We start from the raw sequence: 22,431 nt of genomic DNA, 5'->3' as shown, positions 1-22,431 counted from the left end.
AGATTAAATATTTCAGGCCTATAGCCTTGATTAATGGCTTGGCACAATAACCAAATGTATGCTCAATCAAAATCTGTGCTCAAGGAAAACAACATAAGGCCAGGGTCAAAGGGCTTCTTTCTGTGGCCCTTCTTACAGTCCTCTCTCGGTTTATCACACAAGATCTACAGTGCTTGCGCTGTGAAGCAGACCCAAAAAGCAGCACTTTTAGGGTTTGCCTAAACTACTGATGATGATGTATCTTCTTGCGAGAAATGGAAGGGGCATTCCAGTGCTCGTCAGCAAGCAGGGAACAGCATTTGCAATGCAATGGGTCTTGCATTTGCTCGAGTTAGAGCTATTAGCGTTGTAAATTCCTAACTGGACTTTTCTTGCAACAAATTGAAAATGTAAAGTAGAACAGTTGACATAAGCGAGCAGATTCAAAGCATCATGGCCTCCATGAGCGAGAGCTCGAGCGAGACGCAAAAAGAAAACAAGGTTGCTCGCAGTCAAACGTATCGGCAAACGTGCAATTATCCATGTAACAAGGTCCATGGCCAAAGCGGTAACAAAACTGCCCCAAGGAGGGACAAACTTAAAGCATTAACCAAAGATAACAAAGGATATTTGAAAGGCAAGCCCATGAACGAGGGATAGTGATAGACGTGTGGTGGGCGTGGTTAAAAGCCCACATAGATACCCAGATGTCAGAAAAGCAGCGGTTGCGCGCTGCTATGCTTGACCTAAAAAACAGATACCCGGCCCATGCTCTTCTGAAATGTGGCATGACCAAATCAAGATTAAAAGTCGAGTGAAAATGACGATTCAGAACATATCTTAGAAAGGTTTTCTGGACATGGGCATGGCCTATCTTGGCTACAGTTTGGTTAGAAAGGCAGAGCCCTGAATAGAATTCTTTTAGCAATTAGAAAGAAGCCAGTGGTAGAGAGTAATGTGCCCGTGTCTATAAAACAGAAAATTATACAAACTGCAATGTTGTGTTTCACTTGTAGTTGAGCTAACAACCTTTTTAGGCACCAATATTTAGACTGTTGTAATAACCAAGCACAGAAATAATCATGGCTTGAAAATCTCGCTTCTGGCATTCTACGGTAGAAAAAGAGTACTTTAGCATTCTTTGAAAAAAAAAAAAAAAAAAAAAAAGAAAGCATGCAGACGTTAACTTGTTTACCTTTGTTTCTTTGTTAAGAATATTGTCAATGCACACACTAAAGTCGTTAACAATAGGAATCTGGAGCTGCTGGAGTACCCAGATCGGGTGGCCACCAGTCATCTAACTAAACTGTTCTGGATTGCACCATACCAAGCGCCTCGGCTTGATGTGTATTCAGCTTCAGGGAACTGTTGTTCCTTCATGTGGCCATTTCTGGTCAGTAGCATCTAAGACCTGCCTGTTGGATTTTTGCTGGCCCACCGAGCGAAACGATTAGTTGTGTGTCATCAGCGCACATCATGAAGGTGTAGCCGAAGATCAAATCAGCTTAGCAAAGAAGAAACTCCGATGTTAAACAAAGTAGGGCTCACTGTGGATCCCTGTGGAGCTCTGTGGTCTTAAAGTCCAAGAACGAAGGAGTATTATTAACCGCTGGTCCTACTCTGTATGAAGGACATTTGCCAGTCCACAGAGGAGCCCTGGCACCAGCCCAGGAATCCTGATCTTTATGGGTTCATGGTGTCGAAGGCAGCGAGCAGATCCAACAGAGTCATCACGGCACAGCCTCCTCGGTCTAGCACCAACCGAGTCTATCCACCACTGCCAATAGCACCGATTCTGTTGAGTACCAGGATCGAAAAACATATTGTGCCGGATCCACAACTGAATTCAGCTCTAAAAATGATGTAAGGTCACAATTTACATTTTGCCAGAATCTAAACAGGAAAAAATTATAACTAAATTGGGGTGAGAACTACTAGGAAAGCTGGGATCGGCAGCAGAAGCAAATTACACTTAAGAGAGATGGGAGACTACACAACTGTCTTAAGCCAACAACCACGAACAAACAAGACAACACAAATGCAAGCATCCAAGCACAGACACGTGCCAAGAGAAAACCAACCAAAACCATGAGAGACTGGACACAACACAGTAGTCCGCAGTCAAAGACTACAAACAGAATAAAAATGCACCTACACCCAACCAAGCACACACAGATGTGCAATCAAGTGCATCCAGGACCCTCCTCCTCCCCCAAGCAGAACCACAACACAGTTAATACAACTGACCATAATCAACGACAACAGGTAGAATGAAAACAGCACGCCTACATCCAACCAAGCACACACAGATGTGCAATCAAGTGCATCCAGGACCCTCCTCCCCCAAGTAGAACCACAAGACAGTTAATACAACTGTCCACAATCAACGACAACAGGTAGAATGAAAACAACACGCCTACACCCAATCAAGCATACACAGATGTGCAATCTAAAACAAGTGCATCCAGGATCCCCAAGAACAACAACACACTTCATAAAAATGTCCCCGATTAACGACAACTGGCAGAATGAAACCAACAGACTACATCCAACCAAGAACAGACGTACGATACATTTGCAGGCGGACCCCAGGTACAACCACTACACACCGCTGGTGGAAAAAGAACACCGATGCACCCACATAAAGACCCGCTGTGGCACCGGTTTATGCAAATCCACTCCGGTGTGCAGCCACATTCCTGAAGCATGACAAGTCCCATTAACGACGAAAACTATCTTAAAACGCGGAACTGAAATCTTTCTTAAACCTGTGAAGGTCTAAAGCTCCCAAAGTCTGACACAAGCATCCGAGTGACCAGACAAGGAGCAGTCCGGCCGATGTGTGTCCTTACCCACAACCAGACAGATGCCTGCTATCAGCCGAGCCTGGAGGGGGCTGCCATCTCAGTGCCAGAGGGCGCAGGTGCCCACCCCTCCTGCCCGCTCGGGACACAGCGCACACACTGCTACAGGAAGGGGAGGGTGGCAGGGCTGTGGGCGGGGGGGGGGCCCAGGGGGTCCTTACAGAGAGGGTGGGGACAGTGCAGGGGGCCAGCCAGCAAGCTGCCCCGGGGAACCCTTAGCGAGAGAGGGAGGGGGTAGGAGGAGAGCCAGCGAGGTGTCCCGGGGAGGGGGGGGGGGGGGGGGGGGGTGGCCCTGGGGGCAGTCAGCGAGGTGCTCCGGGGGACCCTTATAGAAATAGTGAGGAGGCAGGTTGGGTAGCAGCCAAGTTCAACCTTTTGTACATAAAAAAACAGAGGGTGTGGGGGCAGAGGCAGGGTGAAGGGAGACGTTCCTGGCTGGGTGTGGGGGCAGGGGCAGGGTGAAGGGAGACGTTCCTGGCTGGGGGTGGGGGGCAGAGGCAGGGTGAAGGGAGACGTTCCTGGCTGGGGGTGGGGGGCAGAGGCAGGGTGAAGGGAGACGTTCCTGGCTGGGGGTGGGGGGCAGAGGCAGGGTGAAGGGAGACGTTCCTGGCTGGGGGTGGGGGCAGGGGCAGGGTGAAGGGAGACGTTCCTGGCTGGGGGTGGGGGGCAGAGGCAGGGTGAAGGGAGACGTTCCTGGCTGGGGGTGGGGGGCAGAGGCAGGGTGAAGGGAGACGTTCCTGGCTGGGGGTGGGGGGCAGAGGCAGGGTGAAGGGAGACGTTCCTGGCTGGGGGTGGGGGCAGGGGCAGGGTGAAGGGAGACGTTCCTGGCTGGGGGTGGGGGGCAGAGGCAGGGTGAAGGGAGACGTTCCTGGCTGGGGGTGGGGGGCAGAGGCAGGGTGAAGGGAGACGTTCCTGGCTGGGGGTGGGGGGCAGGGGCAGGGTGAAGGGAGACGTTCCTGGCTGGGGTTGGGGGGCAGAGGCAGGGTGAAGGGAGACGTTCCTGGCTGGGGTTGGGGGGCAGAGGCAGGGTGAAGGGAGACGTTCCTGGCTGGGGTTGGGGGGCAGAGGCAGGGTGAAGGGAGACGTTCCTGGCTGGGGTTGGGGGGCAGAGGCAGGGTGAAGGGAGACGTTCCTGGCTGGGGGTGGGGGGCAGGGGCAGGGTGAAGGGAGACGTTCCTGGCTGGGGGTAGGGGGCAGAGGCAGGGTGAAGGGAGACGTTCCTGGCTGGGGGTGGGGGGCAGAGGCAGGGTGAAGGGAGACGTTCCTGGCTGGGGTGGGGGGCAGAGGCAGGGTGAAGGGAGACGTTCCAGGCTGGGGTGGGGGGCAGGGGCAGAGTGAAGGGAGACGTTCCAGGCTGGGGGTGGGGGGCAGAGGCAGGGTGAAGGGAGACGTTCCTGGCTGGGGGTGGGGGCAGGGGCAGGGTGAAGGGAGACGTTCCTGGCTGGGGGGCAGAGGCAGGGTGAAGGGAGACGTTCCTGGCTGGGGGCGGGGGGCAGAGGCAGGGTGAAGGGAGACGTTCCTGGCTGGGGGTGGGGGGCAGAGGCAGGGTGAAGGGAGACGTTCCTGGCTGGGGTGGGGGGCAGGGGCAGAGTGAAGGGAGACGTTCCAGGCTGGGGGTGGGGGGCAGAGGCAGGGTGAAGGGAGACGTTCCTGGCTGGGGGTGGAGGGCAGAGGCAGGGTGAAGGGAGACGTTCCTGGCTGGGGGGCAGAGGCAGGGTGAAGGGAGACGTTCCTGGCTGGGGTGGGGGGCAGGGGCAGAGTGAAGGGAGACGTTCCAGGCTGGGGGTGGGGGGCAGAGGCAGGGTGAAGGGAGACGTTCCTGGCTGGGGGTGTGGGCAGGGGCAGGGTGAAGGGAGACGTTCCTGGCTGGGGGGCAGAGGCAGGGTGAAGGGAGACGTTCCTGGCTGGGGGTGGGGGGCAGAGGCAGGGTGAAGGGAGACGTTCCTGGCTGGGGGTGGGGGGCAGAGGCAGGGTGAAGGGAGACGTTCCTGGCTGGGGTGGGGGGCAGGGGCAGAGTGAAGGGAGACGTTCCAGGCTGGGGGTAGGGGGGCAGAGGCAGGGTGAAGGGAGACGTTCCTGGCTGGGGGTGGGGGGCAGAGGCAGGGTGAAGGGAGACGTTCCTGGCTGGGGGTGGGGGGCAGAGGCAGGGTGAAGGGAGACGTTCCTGGCTGGGGTGGGGGGCAGGGGCAGAGTGAAGGGAGACGTTCCAGGCTGGGGGTGGGGGGCAGAGGCAGGGTGAAGGGAGACGTTCCTGGCTGGGGGCAGGGGCAGGGTGAAGGGAGACGTTCCTGGCTGGGGGGCAGAGGCAGGGTGAAGGGAGACGTTCCTGGCTGGGGGTGGGGGGCAGAGGCAGGGTGAAGGGAGACGTTCCTGGCTGGGGGTGGGGGGCAGAGGCAGGGTGAAGGGAGACGTTCCTGGCTGGGGTGGGGGGCAGGGGCAGAGTGAAGGGAGACGTTCCAGGCTGGGGGTGGGGGGCAGAGGCAGGGTGAAGGGAGACGTTCCTGGCTGGGGGTGGGGGCAGGGGCAGGGTGAAGGGAGACGTTCCTGGCCGGGGGTGGGGGGCAGAGGCAGGGTGAAGGGAGACGTTCCTGGCTGGGGGCAGAGGCAGGGTGAAGGGAGACGTTCCTGGCTGGGGTGGGGGGCAGAGGCAGGGTGAAGGGAGACGTTCCTGGCTGGGGGTGGGGGGCAGAGGCAGGGTGAAGGGAGACGTTCCTGGCTGGGGGTGGGGGCAGGGTGAAGGGAGACGTTCCTGGCTGGGGGTGGGGGCAGAGGCAGGGTGAAGGGAGACGTTCCTGGCTGGGGGTAAGGGCAGGGTGAAGGGAGACGTTCCTGGCTGGGGGTGGGGGGCAGAGGCAGGGTGAAGGGAGACGTTCCTGGCTGGGGGTGGGGGGCAGAGGCAGGGTGAAGGGAGACGTTCCTGGCTGGGGGTGGGGGCAGGGGCAGGGTGAAGGGAGACGTTCCTGGCTGGGGGTGGGGGCAGGGGCAGGGTGAAGGGAGACGTTCCTGGCTGGGGGTGGGGGCAGGGGCAGGGTGAAGGGAGACGTTCCTGGCTGGGGGGCAGAGGCAGGGTGAAGGGAGACGTTCCTGGCTGGGGGTGGGGGGCAGATGCAGAGTGAAGGGAGACGTTCCTGGCTGGGGGTGGGGGGCAGAGGCAAGGTGAAGGGAGACGTTCCTGGTTGGAGGTGGGGGCAGGGGCAGGGTGAAGGGAGACGTTCCTGGCTGGGGGTGGGGGGGCAGGGGCAGGGTGAAGGGAGACGTTCCTGGCTGGGGGTGGGGGCAGGGGCAGGGTGAAGGGAGACGTTCCTGGGTGGGGGGCAGAGGCAGGGTGAAGGGAGACGTTCCTGGAAGGGGGTGGGGGGCAGAGGCAGGGTGAAGGGAGACGTTCCTGGAAGGGGGTGGGGGGCAGAGGCAGGGTGAAGGGAGACGTTCCTGGCTGGGGTGGGGGGCAGAGGCACGTGAAGGGAGACGTTCCTGGCTGGGGGTGGGGGGCAGAGGCAGGGTGAAGGGAGACGTTCCGGCTGGGGTGGGGGGGCAGAGAAGGGAGACGTTCCTGGCTGGTGGTGGGGGGCAGAGGCAGAGGCAGAGTGAAGGGAGACGTTCCTGGCTGGTGGTGGGGTGCAGAGGCAGGGTGAAAGGAGACGTTCCTGGCTGGGTGTGGGGGCAGGGTGAAGGGAGACGTTCCTGGGTGGGGGGCAGAGGCAGGGTGAAGGGAGACGTTCCTGGCTGGGAGGGCAGAGGCAGGGTGAAGGGAGACGTTCCTGGCTGGGGGGGCAGAGGCAGGGTGAAGGGAGACGTTCCTGGCTGGGGGTGGGGGGCAGCAGCAGGGTGAAGGGAGACGTTCCTGGCTGGGTGTGGGGGCAGGGGCTGGGTGAAGGGAGACGTTCCTGGCTGGGGGTGGGGGGCAGAGGCAGAGTGAAGGGAGACGTTCCTGGCTGGGGGTGGGGGGCAGAGGCAGGGTGAAGGGAGACGTTCCTGGCTGGGGGTGGGGGCAGGGTGAAGGGAGACGTTCCTGGCCGGGGGTGGGGGGCAGAGGCAGAGTGAAGGGAGACGTTCCTGGCCGGGGGTGGGGGGCAGAGGCAGGGTGAAGGGAGACGTTCCTGGCTGGGGGTGGGGGGCAGAGGCAGGGTGAAGGGAGACGTTCCTGGCTGGGGTTGGGGGGCAGAGGCAGGGTGAAGGGAGACGTTCCTGGCTGGGGGGCAGAGGCAGGGTGAAGGGAGACGTTCCTGGCTGTGGGTGGGGGGCAGGGTGAAGGGAGACGTTCCTGGCTGGGGGTGGGGGGCAGAGGCAGGGTGAAGGGAGACGTTCCTGGCTGGGGGTGGGGGGCAGAGGCAGGGTGAAGGGAGACGTTCCTGGCTGGGGGTGGGGGCAGGGGCAGGGTGAAGGGAGAAGTTCCTGGCTGGGGGTGGGGGCAGGGGCAGGGTGAAGGGAGACGTTCCTGGCTGGGGGTGGGGGGCAGAGGCAGGGTGAAGGGAGACGTTCCTGGCTGTGGGTGGGGGGCAGAGGCAGGGTGAAGGGAGACGTTCCTGGCTGGGGTTGGGGGGCAGAGGCAGGGTGAAGGGAGACGTTCCTGGCTGGGGGGCAGAGGCAGGGTGAAGGGAGACGTTCCTGGCTGGGGTTGGGGGGCAGAGGCAGGGTGAAGGGAGACGTTCCTGGCTGGGGTGGGGGGCAGAGGCAGGGTGAAGTGAGACGTTCCTGGCTGGGGGTGGGGGCAGAGGCAGGGTGAAGGGAGACGTTCCTGGCTGGGGGTGGGGGCAGAGGCAGGGTGAAGGGAGACGTTCCTGGCTGGGGTGGGGGGCAGAGGCAGGGTGAAGGGAGACGTTCCTGGCTGGGGGTGGGGGGCAGAGGCAAGGTGAAGGGAGACGTTCCTGGCTGGGGGTGGGGGCAGGGGCAGGGTGAAGGGAGACGTTCCTGGCTGGGGGTGGGGGGGCAGAGGCAGGGTGAAGGGAGACGTTCCTGGCTGGGGGTGGGGGCAGGGGCAGGGGCAGGGTGAAGGGAGACGTTCCTGGCTGGGGGTGGGGGGCAGAGGCAGGGTGAAGGGAGACGTTCCTGGCTGGGGGTGGGGGCAGGGGCAGGGTGAAGGGAGACGTTCCTGGCTGGGGGTGGGGGGCAGAGGCAGGGTGAAGGGAGACGTTCCTGGCTGGGGGTGGGGGGCAGAGGCAGGGTGAAGGGAGACGTTCCTGGCTGTGGGTGGGGGGCAGAGGCAGGGTGAAGGGAGACGTTCCTGGCTGGGGGTGGGGGGCAGAGGCAGGGTGAAGGGAGACGTTCCTGGCTGGGGGTGGGGGGCAGAGGCAGGGTGAAGGGAGACGTTCCTGGCTGGGGTAGGGGGCAGAGGCAGAGTGAAGGGAGACGTTCCTGGGTGGGGGGCAGAGGCAGAGTGAAGGGAGACGTTCCTGGCTGGGGTGGGGGGCAGAGGCAGAGTGAAGGGAGACGTTCCTGGCTGGGGTGGGGGGCAGAGGCAGAGTAAAGGGAGACGTTCCTGGCTGGGGTGGGGGGCAGAGGCAGAGTGAAGGGAGACGTTCCTGGCTGGGGTGGGGGGCAGAGGCAGAGTGAAGGGAGACGTTCCTGGCTGGGGGTGGGGGCAGAGGCAGAGTGAAGGGAGACGTTCCTGGCTGGGGGTGGGGGGCAGAGGCAGAGTGAAGGGAGACGTTCCTGGCTGGGGGTGGGGGCAGAGGCAGAGTGAAGGGAGACGTTCCTGGCTGGGGGTGGGGGGCAGAGGCAGGGTGAAGGGAGACGTTCCTGGCTGGGGGTGGGGGCAGGGGCAGGGGCAGGGTGAAGGGAGACGTTCCTGGCTGGGGGTGGGGGCAGAGGCAGAGTGAAGGGAGACGTTCCTGGCTGGGGGTGGGGGGCAGAGGCAGGGTGAAGGGAGACGTTCCCGGCTGGGGGTGGGGGCAGGGGCAGGGTGAAGGGAGACGTTCCTGGCTGGGGGTGGGGGCAGAGGCAGGGTGAAGGGAGACGTTCCTGGCTGGGGGTGGGGGGCAGGGTGAAGGGAGACGTTCCTGGCTGGGGGTGGGGGGCAGAGGCAGGGTGAAGGGAGACGTTCCTGGCTGGGGGTGGGGGGCAGAGGCAGGGTGAAGGGAGACGTTCCTGGCTGGGGGTGGGGGCAGGGGCAGGGTGAAGGGAGAAGTTCCTGGCTGGGGGTGGGGGCAGGGGCAGGGTGAAGGGAGACGTTCCTGGCTGGGGGTGGGGGGCAGAGGCAGGGTGAAGGGAGACGTTCCTGGCTGTGGGTGGGGGGCAGAGGCAGGGTGAAGGGAGACGTTCCTGGCTGGGGTTGGGGGGCAGAGGCAGGGTGAAGGGAGACGTTCCTGGCTGGGGGGCAGAGGCAGGGTGAAGGGAGACGTTCCTGGCTGGGGTTGGGGGGCAGAGGCAGGGTGAAGGGAGACGTTCCTGGCTGGGGTGGGGGGCAGAGGCAGGGTGAAGTGAGACGTTCCTGGCTGGGGGTGGGGGCAGAGGCAGGGTGAAGGGAGACGTTCCTGGCTGGGGGTGGGGGCAGAGGCAGGGTGAAGGGAGACGTTCCTGGCTGGGGTGGGGGGCAGAGGCAGGGTGAAGGGAGACGTTCCTGGCTGGGGGTGGGGGGCAGAGGCAAGGTGAAGGGAGACGTTCCTGGCTGGGGGTGGGGGCAGGGGCAGGGTGAAGGGAGACGTTCCTGGCTGGGGGTGGGGGGGCAGAGGCAGGGTGAAGGGAGACGTTCCTGGCTGGGGGTGGGGGCAGGGGCAGGGTGAAGGGAGACGTTCCTGGCTGGGGGTGGGGGGCAGAGGCAGGGTGAAGGGAGACGTTCCTGGCTGGGGGTGGGGGCAGGGGCAGGGTGAAGGGAGACGTTCCTGGCTGGGGGTGGGGGGCAGAGGCAGGGTGAAGGGAGACGTTCCTGGCTGGGGGTGGGGGGCAGAGGCAGGGTGAAGGGAGACGTTCCTGGCTGTGGGTGGGGGGCAGAGGCAGGGTGAAGGGAGACGTTCCTGGCTGGGGGTGGGGGGCAGAGGCAGGGTGAAGGGAGACGTTCCTGGCTGGGGGTGGGGGGCAGAGGCAGGGTGAAGGGAGACGTTCCTGGCTGGGGTAGGGGGCAGAGGCAGAGTGAAGGGAGACGTTCCTGGGTGGGGGGCAGAGGCAGAGTGAAGGGAGACGTTCCTGGCTGGGGTGGGGGGCAGAGGCAGAGTGAAGGGAGACGTTCCTGGCTGGGGTGGGGGGCAGAGGCAGAGTAAAGGGAGACGTTCCTGGCTGGGGTGGGGGGCAGAGGCAGAGTGAAGGGAGACGTTCCTGGCTGGGGTGGGGGGCAGAGGCAGAGTGAAGGGAGACGTTCCTGGCTGGGGGTGGGGGCAGAGGCAGAGTGAAGGGAGACGTTCCTGGCTGGGGGTGGGGGGCAGAGGCAGAGTGAAGGGAGACGTTCCTGGCTGGGGGTGGGGGCAGAGGCAGAGTGAAGGGAGACGTTCCTGGCTGGGGGTGGGGGGCAGAGGCAGGGTGAAGGGAGACGTTCCTGGCTGGGGGTGGGGGCAGGGGCAGGGGCAGGGTGAAGGGAGACGTTCCTGGCTGGGGGTGGGGGCAGAGGCAGGGTGAAGGGAGACGTTCCTGGCTGGGGGTGGGGGCAGGGGCAGGGGCAGGGTGAAGGGAGACGTTCCTGGCTAGAGGTGGGGGCAGGGGCAGGGTGAAGGGAGACGTTCCTGGGTGGGGGGCAGAGGCAGGGTGAAGGGAGACGTTCCTGGCTGGGGTGGGGGGCAGAGGCAGAGTGAAGGGAGACGTTCCTGGCTGGGGGTGGGGGGCAGAGGCAGGGTGAAGGGAGACGTTCCTGGCTGGGGTGGGGGGCAGGGGCAGAGTGAAGGGAGACGTTCCTGGCTGGGGGTGGGGGGCAGAGGCAGGGTGAAGGGAGACGTTCCTGGCTGGGGGTCGGGGCAGGGGCAGGGTGAAGGGAGACGTTCCTGGCTGGGGGCAGAGGCAGGGTGAAGGGAGACGTTCCTGGCTGGGGGTGGGGGGCAGAGGCAGAGTGAAGGGAGACGTTCCTGGCTGGGGGTGGGGGGCAGAGGCAAGGTGAAGGGAGACGTTCCTGGCTGGGGGTGGGGGCAGGGGCAGGGTGAAGGGAGACGTTCCTGGCTGGGGGTGGGGGGGCAGAGGCAGGGTGAAGGGAGACGTTCCTGGGTGGGGGCAGGGTGAAGGGAGACGTTCCTGGCTGGGGTGGGGGGCAGAGGCAGGGTGAAGGGAGACGTTCCTGGCTGGGGGTGGGGGCAGGGGCAGGGTGAAGGGAGACGTTCCTGGCTGGGGGTGGGGGGCAGGGGCAGGGTGAAGGGAGACGTTTCTGCCTGGGGGTGGGGGGCAGAGGCAGGGTGAAGGGAGACGTTCCTGGCTGGGGGTGGGGGGCAGAGGCAGGGTGAAGGGAGACGTTCCTGGCTGGGGGTGGGGGGCAGAGGCAGGGTGAAGGGAGACGTTCCTGGCTGGGGGTGGGGGCAGGGGCAGGGAGACGTTCCTGGCTGGGGGTGGGGGGCAGAGGCAGGGTGAAGGGAGACGTTCCTGGCTGGGGGTGGGGGGCAGAGGCAGGGTGAAGGGAGACGTTCCTGGCTGGGGGTGGGGGGCAGAGGCAGGGTGAAGGGAGACGTTCCTGGCTGGGGGTAGGGGCAGGGTGAAGGGAGACGTTCCTGGCTGCGGGTAGGGGGCAGAGGCAGGGTGAAGGGAGACGTTCCTGGCTGGGGGTGGGGGGCAGAGGCAGGGTGAAGGGAGACGTTCCTGGCTGGGGGTGGGGGGCAGAGGCACGGTGAAGGGAGACATTCCTGGCTGGGGGTGGGGGGCAGAGGCAGGGTGAAGGGAGACGTTCCTGGGCGGGGTGGGGGGCAGAGGCAGGGTGAAGGGAGACGTTCCTGGCTGGGGGTGGGGGGCAGAGGCAGGGTGAAGGGAGACGTTCCTGGCTGGGGTGGGGGGGGCAGAGGCAGGGTGAAGGAAGACGTTCCTGGGTGGGGGGCAGAGGCAGGGTGAAGGGAGTCGTTCCTGGCCGGGGGTGGGGGGCAGAGGCAGGGTGAAGGGAGACGTTCCTGGCCGGGGGTGGGGGGCAGAGGCAGGGTGAAGGGAGACGTTCCTGGCCGGGGGTGGGGGGCAGAGGCAGGGTGAAGGGAGACGTTCCTGGCTGGGGGTGGGGGGCAGAGGCAGGGTGAAGGGAGACGTTCCTGGCTGGGGGTGGGGGGCAGAGGCAGGGTGAAGGGAGACGTTCCTGGCTGGGGGTGGGGGGCAGAGGCAGGGTGAAGGGAGACGTTCCTGGCTGGGGGTGGGGGGCAGAGGCAGGGTGAAGGGAGACGTTCCTGGCTGGGGTGGGGGGCAGAGGCACGGTGAAGGGAGACGTTCCTGGCTGGGGGTGGGGGGCAGAGGCAGGGTGAAGGGAGACGTTCCTGGGTGGGGGGCAGAGGCAGGGTGAAGGGAGTCGTTCCTGGCTGGGGGTGGGGGCAGAGGCAGGGTGAAGGGAGACGTTCCTGGGTGGGGGGCAGAGGCAGGGTGAAGGGAGTCGTTCCTGGCTGGGGGTGGGGGCAGAGGCAGGGTGAAGGGAGACGTTCCTGGCTGGGGGTGGGGGCAGAGGCAGGGTGAAGGGAGACGTTCCTGGCTGGGGGTGGGGGGCAGAGGCAGGGTGAAGGGAGACGTTCCTGGCTGGGGGTGGGGGGCAGAGGCAGGGTGAAGGGAGACGTTCCTGGCTAGGGGTGGGGGGCAGAGGCAGGGTGAAGGGAGACGTTCCTGGCTGGGGGTGGGGGCAGGGGCAGGGTGAAGGGAGACGTTCCTGGCTGGGGGTAGGGGCAGGGTGAAGGGAGACGATTCTGGCTGGGGGTGGGGGGCAGAGGCAGGGTGAAGGGAGACGTTCCTGGCTGGGGGTGTGGGGCAGAGGCAGGGTGAAGGGAGACGTTCCTGGCTGGGGGTGGGGGGCAGAGGCAGGGTGAAGGGAGACGTTCCTGGCTGGGGGTGGGGGGCAGAGGCAGGGTGAAGGGAGACGTTCCTGGCTGGGGGTGGGGGGCAGAGGCAGGGTGAAGGGAGACGTTCCTGGCCGGGGGTGGGGGGCAGAGGCAGGGTGAAGGGAGACGTTCCTGGCTGGGGGTGGGGGGCAGAGGCAGAGTGAAGGGAGACGTTCCTGGCCGGGGGTGGGGGGCAGAGGCAGGGTGAAGGGAGACGTTCCTGGGTGGGGGGCAGAGGCAGGGTGAAGGGAGACGTTCCTGGCCGGGGGCAGAGGCAGGGTGAAGGGAGACGTTCCTGGCTGGGGGTGGGGGCAGGGGCAGGGTGAAGGGAGACGTTCCTGGCTGGGGGTGGGGGGCAGAGGCAGGGTGAAGGGAGACGTTCCTGGAAGGGGGTGGGGGGCAGAGGCAGGGTGAAGGGAGACGTTCCTGGCTGGGGGTGGGGGGCAGAGGAGGGTGAAGGGAGACGTTCCTGGCTGGGGGTGGGGGGCAGAGGCAGGGTGAAGGGAGACGTTCCTGGCCGGGGGTGGGGGGCAGAGGCAGGGTGAAGGGAGACGTTCCTGGCCGGGGGTGGGGGGCAGAGGCAGAGTGAAGGGAGACGTTCCTGGCTGGGGGTGGGGGGCAGAGGCAGAGTGAAGGGAGACGTTCCTGGCCGGGGGTGGGGGGCAGAGGCAGGGTGAAGGGAGACGTTCCTGGCTGGGGTGGGGGGCAGAGTGAAGGGAGACGTTCCTGGCTGGGGGTGGGGGGCAGAGGCAGGGTGAAGGGAGACGTTCCTGGCTGGGGGTGGGGGCAGGGGCAGGGTGAAGGGAGACGTTCCTGGCTGGGGGGCAGAGGCAGGGTGAAGGGAGACGTTCCTGGCTGGGGGTGGGAGGCAGAGGCAGAGTGAAGGGAGACGTTCCTGGCTGGGGGTGGGGGGCAGAGGCAGGGTGAAGGGAGACGTTCCTGGCTGGGGGGCAGAGGCAGGGTGAAGGGAGACGTTCCTGGCTGGGGGTGGGGGGCAGAGGCAGGGTGAAGGGAGACGTTCCTGGCTGGGGGTGGGGGGCAGAGGCAGGGTGAAGGGAGACGTTCCTGGCTGGGGGTGGGGGGGCAGAGGCAGGGTGAAGGGAGACGTTCCTGGCTGGGGGTGGGGGCAGGGGCAGGGTGAAGGGAGACGTTCCTGGCTGGGGGTGGGGGGCAGAGGCAGGGTGAAGGGAGACGTTCCTGGCTGGGGGTGGGGGCAGGGGCAGGGTGAAGGGAGTCGTTCCTGGCTGGGGGTGGGGGGCAGAGGCAGAGTGAAGGGAGACGTTCCTGGCTGGGGGTGGGGGGCAGTGGCAGGGTGAAGGGAGACGTTCCTGGGTGGGGGGCAGAGGAGGGTGAAGGGAGACGTTCCTGGCTGGGGGTGGGGGGCAGAGGCACGGTGAAGGGAGACGTTCCTGGCTGGGGGTGGGGGGCAGAGGCAGGGTGAAGGGAGTCGTTCCTGGCTGGGGGTGGGGGCAGAGGCAGGGTGAAGGGAGACGGTCCTGGCTGGGGGTGGGGGGCAGGGTGAAGGGAGACGGTCCTGGCTGGGGGGCAGTGGCAGGGTGAAGGGAGACGTTCCTGGCTGGGGGTGGGGGGCAGAGGCAGGGTGAAGGGAGACGTTCCTGGCTGGGGTGGGGGGGCAGAGAAGGGAGTCGTTCCTGGCTGGGGGTGGGGGCAGAGGCAGAGTGAAGGGAGACGTTCCTGGCTGGGGGTGGGGGCAGAGGCAGAGTGAAGGGAGACGTTCCTGGCTGGGGGTGGGGGGCAGAGGCAGGGTGAAGGGAGACGTTCCCGGCTGGGGGTGGGGGCAGGGGCAGGGTGAAGGGAGACGTTCCTGGCTGGGGGTGGGGGCAGAGGCAGGGTGAAGGGAGACGTTCCTGGCTGGGGGTGGGGGCAGGGTGAAGGGAGACGTTCCTGGCTGGGGGTGGGGGGCAGGGGCAGGGTGAAGGGAGACGTTCCTGGCTGGGGGTGGGGGGCAGAGGCAGGGTGAAGGGAGACGTTCCTGGCTGGGGTGGGGGGCAGAGGCAGAGTGAAGGGAGACGTTCCTGGCTGGGGGTGGGGGGCAGAGGCAGGGTGAAGGGAGACGTTCCTGGCTGGGGTGGGGGGCAGAGTGAAGGGAGACGTTCCTGGCTGGGGGTGGGGGGCAGAGGCAGGGTGAAGGGAGACGTTCCTGGCTGGGGGTGGGGGCAGGGGCAGGGTGAAGGGAGACGTTCCTGGCTGGGGGGCAGAGGCAGGGTGAAGGGAGACGTTCCTGGCTGGAGGTGGGGGGCAGAGGCAGGGTGAAGGGAGACGTTCCTGGCTGGGGGTGGGGGCAGGGGCAGGGTGAAGGGAGACGTTCCTGGCTGGGGGTGGGGGGCAGAGGCAGGGTGAAGGGAGACGTTCCTGGCTGGGGGTGGGGGGCAGGGTGAAGGGAGACGTTCCTGGCTGGGGGTGGGGGGCAGGGTGAAGGGAGACGTTCCTGGCTGGGGGTGGGGGCAGGGTGAAGGGAGACGTTCCTGGCTGGGGGTGGGGGGCAGAGGCAGGGTGAAGGGAGTCGTTCCTGGCTGGGGGTGGGGGGCAGAGGCAGAGTGAAGGGAGACGTTCCTGGCTGGGGGTGGGGGGCAGGGGCAGAGTGAAGGGAGACGTTCCTGGCTGGGGGTGGGGGGCAGTGGCAGGGTGAAGGGAGACGTTCCTGGGTGGGGGGCAGAGGCAGGGTGAAGGGAGACGTTCCTGGCCGGGGGTGGGGGCAGGGGCAGGGTGAAGGGAGTCGTTCCTGGCTGGGGGTGGGGGGCAGGGTGAAGGGAGACGTTCCTGGCTGGGGGTGGGGGCAGGGGCAGGGTGAAGGGAGACGTTCCTGGCTGGGGGTGGGGGGCAGAGGCAGGGTGAAGGGAGTCGTTCCTGGCTGGGGGTGGGGGGCAGAGGCAGAGTGAAGGGAGACGTTCCTGGCTGGGGGTGGGGGGCAGGGGCAGAGTGAAGGGAGACGTTCCTGGCTGGGGGTGGGGGGCAGTGGCAGGGTGAAGGGAGACGTTCCTGGGTGGGGGGCAGAGGCAGGGTGAAGGGAGACGTTCCTGGCCGGGGGTGGGGGGGCAGAGGCAGGGTGAAGGGAGACGTTCCTGGCTGGGGGTGGCAAGGGCACTTTGCAACCCAAGAGTCGGGCCTAGGACGCAGCCTCGTTTCAAGCATTTATAGCTTTAAAGACGGAGTTTCAAGAGACCCACCAACCTCGACCGAAGCAAAAGAACAGCTCGTGGAGTTGCTAAAAAGATCCGAAGCCCACATGGGTTTCTGTAGGGAACTCCTTGACCGCAGATGCTGTGCTACTGACTGGCCGTTTCTCTCGGGCACCTGGCACTGAAGGGTTGGGCCCCTGGAACCACGCCTCGTAAAGCGGCTGCTTGGGGCCCACCTAAAGCAACCAGGTCTTGGTTCCTTATTACACAACTGTACGCAGGCACTGGGTGGCCCAGAATTGCTTGTAGCTTAACTCGGGTGAAACAGTTTGTCCTGCTTGGTCACCACGATGCCTTTGGGTCTCCTCCTTGTTGGCAGCGGCACCTGGGTGCCCTTCCACCCCAGATAGGAAAGTTTGCAACGTGGGAGCACTGGTCGACGAGAAGATCACCCCTGGGGTTCAAGCAAATGCGGTCACACCTGCTTCTTTCTACACCTCTTGAGACCTTGGAGAAAACTCTTCCGTGCATCCCGCCTGATCCCCAGAAGATATTAGTCACTTCACTGGTCCTGTCAAGAACTGACTATTGTAACAGCCTTTACACAAATATGCAACAGCAACATCTGAACAAACTGCAAACCCTGCAAAATGCAGCGGTAGGTCTGCTGCTTGGAATACCATAGTTTCAGTCGGCTTCTAATGCACTAAAAAAATGCATTGGCTGCCGGTCAGATAGAAAATCCTCTTTAAGGCGCCCTGTGTTACTTGAAAAGCCCTCGTGGACCGGGACCAGAATACCTGAAAAGGGAATATGAATGGTCTACACCTCCTAGGACATTATGTTCCTCCACATCCAGAAATGTCTCGGTTTAAAGATTCAGACTCTCCTCTTGAGGAGGAAGAAGCTTTGTGACATCAGTTTGCAAAACTTGGACCTCTTTACCAGTTCAGTTCAAATCAATTGACACATTGCTTGCTGCCTTTCAGGAAAGCTGTAAAACCCTTCCTTGTCAGGCTCGTGCTCTTTAGGAATAACTAAAATATAACAATCAGCAACAGATGGCTGACTGCTTGTATTGTACTCTCACCACCCCAGTGTGCGACGGGCCCAGGGGGACAGGGCGAGCTCCTTGTCAGCCTGCCTCGGGGACATTTGAAGGACTTTGGGGGACCACACCCCTCTTGGGAACAGCCTTAAATGTATGATCCAGCTTTAGTTTCTGCATGCCCTCTTCGGCCAGGTCACTACAATGCCTGGGCACACTGGTCCACATTCTAAGCGCATTACATCTACTATTCAGATACCATGATGTGTGTTTTCAATATTGTATCCCAGCAACTGCACACTAATATTACCGCAAACTATCTGTGACACTCATTTGTGAGGTACTGTTTAGATCTAAATGAAACTTTTTTTAATGGATGTTGCATGAAACAAACACATTTGTCTCCAAAATGTCTGTAATTGACTCTCATACATCCCTCACATTAAAAAAAGGAAAACACTATTTAAAACGATCTATTTATTTAAGCAATATTGAAGTTCATAGGGGCAAGACTCTGCAGAACAGAGCCGGCTCCATCAGGGCTCCCACGACAGACCGGGGCCCTGGCCCAGAGCCCACTGTGTCCATGCCTTAAAATGTCTCTGGCCCGCCTCCTATCTCAGGGCCGGATCCGGAAACGCTAAGTCATGGCACAGGCCGAGCAACTGCTGAGCCTGTGAGGAAACCACAGACGACGCAGAAACACAACGTCAAAGCAACTGAGAGCTGGAGCATCTCCCAGGAACCAGCGAGTCGGCCTCACAAAGCCGAGCCAGGCCCATGATGGTCGAGCCCAGGAAGCTGTAGGCCACTGTGCAGGTTGCCACCTGGCCGTCTTTTCAGGCCAGGGCCTACAGACAGACATCTTGGTGGCATACAGAAAGCCTCCCGGGAAATGCATTCCACACACTGCTTACCACTGGCTTTATGGTTTGTAGCTCATATGTGCTTGCTTTCTATTTTCTGGCTCTATTTAGCCTGCCTAGCTTGAGTCTATCCCTCTCACCGCCCAAATACTGATTACTGTATTCTTCCGCAAACTTGTTTTCTGTAAGCAGTCCTTTAAGTCTTGTTCTTATACTGTCACATTTGCTGTGCATTTAAAGGCAGAGGTACAATGTCAAGCTGTCTTCCATTGCCTAGTGTTTACTTTTCTTTTTCTGACTTCAAAGTGAGGATTTATGTGACAATTCTGCTGGGTATCTAGAAGAGGCAGAAAGGCTGTGGAACATTCTTTAATCTAGCTGTGTACTCGGGGTGCGCTGAACAAATGTTCGTTTTTTACTTAGCACAAAACAAAATGTAACTGTAAATAAACTGTGCAGATATTTCAGAACAGAGAAGGCACAAATAAAGTAAATTTTTGGTAACTCTGAAGTGTGGTAGAAACAAATAATTTAATGCATCCAAAAATCAATACACTAGGTGAAGACATTTACACACAGTATTGTTAGTCCCCTGTATACTTTTATCAGTAAACCTGTATTTTTGTGCAAATGTAATTGTCATTTCAATTGAAGACGAGTTGTCTGTAATAGCAGTGTGCTACCACACCATTCATACTCCGCTTTACCGTACCCAATTCTACTCCGCAACACTCTACGCCACTCCACTGGACGCTCTCCTCACCACTCTACGCCAACTCTCTACTCCACACTAACTCTACTATGCACCGCTGCATTCTAAGCTACTCTAATTTACTCCGCACCACTGCACTCTGACCCTCTATACCACTTCATGCTACTGTGAAACAATCTACTGTGAAACAATCTACTCTATGTCACTGCAATCTACTGTGAAACAATCTACTGTACGTCACTGCAATCTACTGTGAAACAATGTACTCTATGTCACTGCAATCTACTGTGAAACAATCTACTGTACGTCACTGCAATCTACTGTGAAACAATCTACTCTACACCACTGAAATCCACTCTGTAACAATCTTTCCTGCGCCACACCACTCCACTCCGCTGCATTGTACGCCAATCTACACTATCTGCTCTGCGCCACTACAATCTGTGCCACTCTAACTGTATGGCACTGCACTCAATGCCCCTCTACTCTACACACTCTACTATTCTATGCCAGTGCACTCTACCCCTCTCTATGCACCACTGTACTCTGCACCACTCTACTCTACACCAATGCATTCTGCGCCACTGCACTCTCCACCAATTAAGTCAACACCACTGCACGCTATGCCACTGCGCCCTATGCTGCTACACCACTCTAGTCTATTCTGTACCACTCCACGCCACTGCACGCTACTCCACTCTTCAGTACTCCACACTACTTTATTCTACTCTGAAACAATTTACAGCACTCAACACCTCTGCAGTCTACTCTGCACCACTCTACATAACGGCACTCTACACCAATACACTCTACAGCACTTTACTCAAAGCCAATGCACTCTACACCAATCTACTCTTAACCACTGTACTTTATGCCACTTCACTATGGTCTACTCTGCGACACTCCACTGAACCCTACTCCACTCTATGCCACTCTGCTCAAAGTAAACAGAGTCAGAAAAGCAATAGCAGAAATAATTACAGAGGATTTTACATAAATTCCTATTTAAGTATTACATCCCTGCCCTTCCAGAATTTTCAAATAAGAGTAACTGGCAGATATTGCTTTATAGGAGAGGTGGCAATTCTAGGGGCCTTGTCTTGCCTATGAGAGATGACCTGGGTAAATGCAGCTCATAGCCGCTCAGGCCAACCATTAAAAGACGAACTAGGTACATGCAGCTCGCGGACACTCAGACCAGGCCTACAAGAGATAGACCAGGCCTACAAGAGATAAACGAGGCCCAATCCCCAATAGGGGCCAAAGAGCTGAAGTAGGAGCATGCAGCTTACGGCTGCTCAGTCCAAGCCTGTAGGAGCTAAACGAGGCACAATCTCCTATAGGCGTCAGAGAACTGACCTAGGTGTATGCAGCTGGCGGCAGCTCTGGTTAGGCTGAACGAGGCCTATTAGAGCTCAACGAGGCCCAGTGACCTATAGGGGATCAGAGAGCTGAACTAAGTATGCAGCTCACAGCCGCTCAGACCAGGCCTGTGGAAGCTAGGCCCAGGCTGCTCAAGGCCAGGCCTGTAAAAGCCTAACTAGGACTGTGCAGCTAACAGACGCTCAGGCCACGCCTAGGAGAGCTGAACATACCCAGTCACCTGCAGGGGTCAGAGAGCTGAACTGCGCCAGGCCTGTTGGAGCTAGGCTCAGGCTGCTCAAAGCCAGGCCTATGAAAGCCGAACTAGGTACATACAGCTCGTGGCCGCTCAAGGCCATGTCTATGAGAGCTAAATGAGGCCCAGTCACCTGCAGAGGTCAGAGAGCTGAACTAGGCCAGGTCTGTCGAAGCTAGGTCCAGGCTGCTCAAGGCCAAGCCTGTAAGAACCTAACTAGGGACGTGCAGCTCACAGCCGCTCAAGCCAGGCTTATGAGAGCTCAACGAGGCCCAGTGACCTATAGGTGTCAGAGAACTGACCTAGGTGTATGCAGCTTGCGGCAGCTCTGGTCAGGCCTATGAGAGCTGAGCGAGGCCTATGAGAGCTGAGCGAGGCCTATGAGAGCTGAGCGAGGCCTATGAGAGCTGAGCGAGGCCTATGAGAGCTGAACGAGGCGCATTGACCTACAGGAGAATCAGAGAGCTGAACTAAGTATGCAGCGCACAGCCGCTCAGGCCAGGCCTGTGGAAGCTAGGCCCAGCCTGCTCAAGGCCAGGCCTGTAAGAGCCTAACTAGGACTGTGCGGCTAACAGCCACTCAGGCCACGCCTATGAGAGCTGAACAAGATCCAGTCACCTGCAGGCATGAGAGAGCTGAACTGCGCCAGGCCTGTGGGAGCTAGGCTCAGGCTGCTCAAAGCCAGGCCTATGAAAGCCGAACTAGGTACATACAGCTCGTGGCACCCTATAAGAGCCGAACAAGGTACATGCAGCTTGTGGCCACTCAAGGCCATTGTCTATGAGAGCTAAATGAGGCCCAGTCACCTGCAGAGGTCAGAGAGCTGACCAAGGTGAATGCAGCTTGCAGCCGCTTAGGTCAGCCCTATGAGAGCTTAACTAGTTTGAGGGAGCATATGGCCAGGTCCCTTCGGTAATACTGAGCTGCCTTGGATGGGAAGTCAGTATTGCATCTAATGTTTTCCACTGAGTGCACTAAGTTGATATATAGATGATGGGAACAATACAAGGAGAGGCTATCATCAGACAGGCATTCACTGACTCAGATGTGACTGCAGCGGTGTAAAATAGCTGGCTCCAGGCTACTTTACTAAATTCAGTGGTTAAGAAGCTCAGAGCACCAGAGGCAGAATCGGGATGTTTCAGTGCTGAAAATACCAAACTTTGAATTTAGTGCTTAGAATGGACTTGAGAGTTGGTATCCTCTCACCACCCTGGTTTAACCTGCGTACCCCAATGCTCTTACTTTGACTCCAATATATTTTCAGACACGGTTAGGTCAACTTACCCCTATTTGTTTTCATGGGCATACCTGTGAGCTATTGTCTGGTTACTGGAGCTGTTGTTAGTTTAAGTAAATACCTCTGTTCCGACATTGCTGATTTATTGGCTTTTGTACCATTGTCATAACATATCTCCCTCCAACCCCAGTCAGTATAACATGGCCTTGTGTGTCTACTGGCTCTATTGTAGGTCAAGGGAAGATGTTGCAGAGCCCTAACCTGCCTATTAAGGAAGGCAGAAGCAGGTTCATAACAGAGGTAGAACCAAGAAGCAGGCCTGGAAGAGACGGGAAACCGAGAAGCAGGCCTGGAAGAGACGGGAAACCGAGAAGCAGGCCTGGAAGAGACGGGAAACCGAGAAGCATGCCTGGAAAAGACGGGAAACCGAGAAGCAGGCCTGGAAGAGACGAGAAAACCGAGAAGCAGGCCTGGAAAAGACGGGAAACCGAGAAGCAGGCCTGGAAGAGACGAGAAAACTGAGAAGCAGGCCTGGAAGAGACGAGAAAACTGAGAAGCAGGCCTGGAAGAGACGAGAAAACTGAGAAGCAGGCCTGGAAGAGACGAGAAAACTGAGAAGCAGGCCTGGAAGAGACGAGAAAACTGAGAAGCAGGCCTGGAAGAGACGAGAAAACTGAGAAGCAGGCCTGGAAGAGACGAGAAAACTGAGAAGCAGGCCTGGAAGAGACGAGAAAACTGAGAAGCAGGCCTGGAAGAGACGGGAAACCAAGAAGTAGGCCTAGAAGAGAGGAGGAACCAAGAAGCAGGCCTGAAAGAGAGGCGAAATAAAGAAGCAGGCTTGAAAAAGAGATGGAACCATGAATCAGGCCTGGAAGAGACAGGAAAACGAGAAGCAGGTCTGGAAGAGAGGAGGAACCAAGAAGTAGGCCTAGAAGAGAGAAGGAACCAAGAAGCACGCCTGAAAGAGAGGCAAAATAAAGAAGCAGGCTTGGAAGAAAGATAGAACCATGAAGCAGGGCTGGAAAAGACAGGAAAGCGAGAAGCTGGCCTGGAAGAGAG

The 22,431-nt window shown here is 60.4% G+C and overlaps 2 protein-coding genes across 7 annotated transcripts in view; one reads left to right on the top strand and one right to left on the bottom strand.

Annotated features, from left to right (window-relative positions):
- Positions 1-22,431, bottom strand: part of ARHGEF1 (Rho guanine nucleotide exchange factor 1) — a 579,253-nt gene that overhangs the window by 498,565 nt on the left and 58,257 nt on the right. The gene's annotated exons all lie outside the window — the stretch shown is intronic.
- On the top strand, positions 433-21,956 carry LOC138247103 (octapeptide-repeat protein T2-like). The gene is made up of 2 exons (XM_069201847.1): positions 433-547; positions 21,646-21,956. Exons 1-2 carry the CDS (start codon positions 433-435, stop codon positions 21,954-21,956), a joined length of 426 nt encoding a protein of 141 aa, XP_069057948.1.

Source organism: Pleurodeles waltl, chromosome 7 (genome assembly GCF_031143425.1).
Source record: "Pleurodeles waltl isolate 20211129_DDA chromosome 7, aPleWal1.hap1.20221129, whole genome shotgun sequence".
Classification (NCBI taxonomy): Eukaryota; Metazoa; Chordata; class Amphibia; order Caudata; family Salamandridae; genus Pleurodeles; species Pleurodeles waltl.
This window is presented reverse-complemented; position numbering and strand designations above follow the sequence as displayed.